General features: G+C 66.1%; 1 protein-coding gene across 1 annotated transcript in view; it reads left to right on the top strand.

Moving 5' to 3' along the window:
- Nucleotides 1–900: 900 nt before the first annotated feature.
- The window catches only part of CHLNCDRAFT_55660 (hypothetical protein), a gene marked incomplete at both ends in the record, with an annotated part of 4,236 nt that continues 3,471 nt past the window's right edge, over nt 901–1,665 (top strand). Inside the window, 2 exons of the mRNA XM_005842718.1 lie at nt 901–1,147; nt 1,430–1,576. Of these exons, the coding sequence (XP_005842777.1) occupies nt 901–1,147; nt 1,430–1,576 (394 nt within the window). The remainder of the gene's footprint in view (nt 1,148–1,429; nt 1,577–1,665) is intronic.

Below are 1,665 nucleotides of genomic sequence, written 5' to 3'. Positions count from 1 at the left end.
AATGTGGCCCGCGCTCATCTAACGATGTTAAACTGGAGCGGCTTGATGGAATGGAGGCCCGCTTCTGGCTTGCTGGCGCAGCAGTCCTACGCTGGCCTTGCCATTGATATCATATGGATAAATCTAATGATTCATTTACTCATCGGACACTATCTGCGTCGCTAGTTTCACTGAAGGCTGGAACACACAAATATGCATGAAGAACGGCACCGTCTGGAGCGGTTTTTTTTCACGGCTATGTGAGCTCACGCAGTAGCAGAGAGTGCACCAACAGTCGGCGGTCGGGAGTGACAGCCGGTGCCCTGCGGGGTGTGTATGCCAGCGATCGGGCTTGCATGCACGCCAAACAACCCAGGGCACGGACCTCCCACCGCCAGAGGGGGAGAGAGGCTGGTCCCGCCGTGCCCGGCCACTCAGGCCACTGCCCCCTCCAACCCAGCAGCTAGCCCTGCGGGCACTGCTTCCCACGCACCCCAGACCGTGTTTCTCAACACCAGGGGCCAGAATCAGCCCGCCCAGACCCCCACAGGCCGGTCCCCGAGGCCAGCCCACGTGTTGCCACCCCCCAAAGCGCACAGCCGCCTGCACAGCTCTCACTCGGCCACAGAGTGCCCCTCTCCACACCCGGAAACCATCAGTGAAGGCCAGAGCCAGCCTGCGGGCGCCCCCCGAGCAGGAAAGCGACCATCAATGCCCTCCCCCAGGTCCGCCCAGGCCCTCACACTGAACTCTGTGCTCACAGGAGCACCCCCTGCACTAGGCGCGCCAGCCCGGGGCCAGCCAGCTGATGCCCAGGGCGCCGGCCCTACGCTGCAAGTTCAAAAAACTCTTTGCTTTGAAACTCCCTCTCAGCGCATCTCCCACCATCACCCTGCCCACCTCCTGGATGCTCGCAGCAAGATGGTGGACCCCGCGGTGCCATACTCTCTGGTGCTGGCCGACGCGGCCGCCGCCAACCCGCTTGCCGCTGGCGGCAACGGCAGCAGCGCCTGCGAGGGCGCTGCTGACTTCGTGATGGCCGACAACCCAGCCTATGAACGCGGCTCTGCCCGCCGCGGCGACGAGAACATGCCGCAGGCTGTTACGGCTGGGGTCAAGCGCTCCATGGGCGGTCGCTCGCCCGGGGCAACTCCGGAGACGAGGAAGAGTGAGCATGCCGCCCCGCCGCATCACCCGCCCTGGCGCAGCAACCAGCATGCACCCCGCCCAGGCCAGCGGCGCGCCTTGCCAGCACTGCATCGCTGGGTGCTGCTGCTCCTCATGCTTTCGGTGATGGCTAGCGCAACCCTGCCCGGCCCGGGCCTGCCATGCTCCCACAGGCATGCCGCCTGCGCTTGGACTGCGCATTCTGGCAGAACCTCCCCCGCCTCCCAATCCCAGGGCACCCTGTCTGACCCCACGCCCCCCACTTGCTCCTTGCTACCTGCAGCGAGCAAGGCGCACCGCCGCGAGGCGGCAGCCAAGGCTGCCGCCAAGGCCGCCGCCAAGGAAGCGGACCTCGCCGCTGCCAACGAGGCGACGATGCTGGAGCTCTCCCGCCTGCGCCCGGCGCGTGCTGCCAAGGCTGCACAGAGCGGTGAGCCGCCAACTTATTTGCCCAGCCGACCGGCAGCAGCCCCGCTTTGCTGCGAGATGCACCAACAGCCCACCCCCCCATGCCAGCTG

This window comes from Chlorella variabilis (assembly GCF_000147415.1).
Source record: "Chlorella variabilis unplaced genomic scaffold CHLNCscaffold_61, whole genome shotgun sequence".
Lineage (NCBI taxonomy): Eukaryota > Viridiplantae > Chlorophyta > Trebouxiophyceae > Chlorellales > Chlorellaceae > Chlorella > Chlorella variabilis.
The sequence above is the reverse complement of the archived record's forward strand: the minus strand, read 5'-3'. Positions and strand labels throughout refer to the sequence as shown.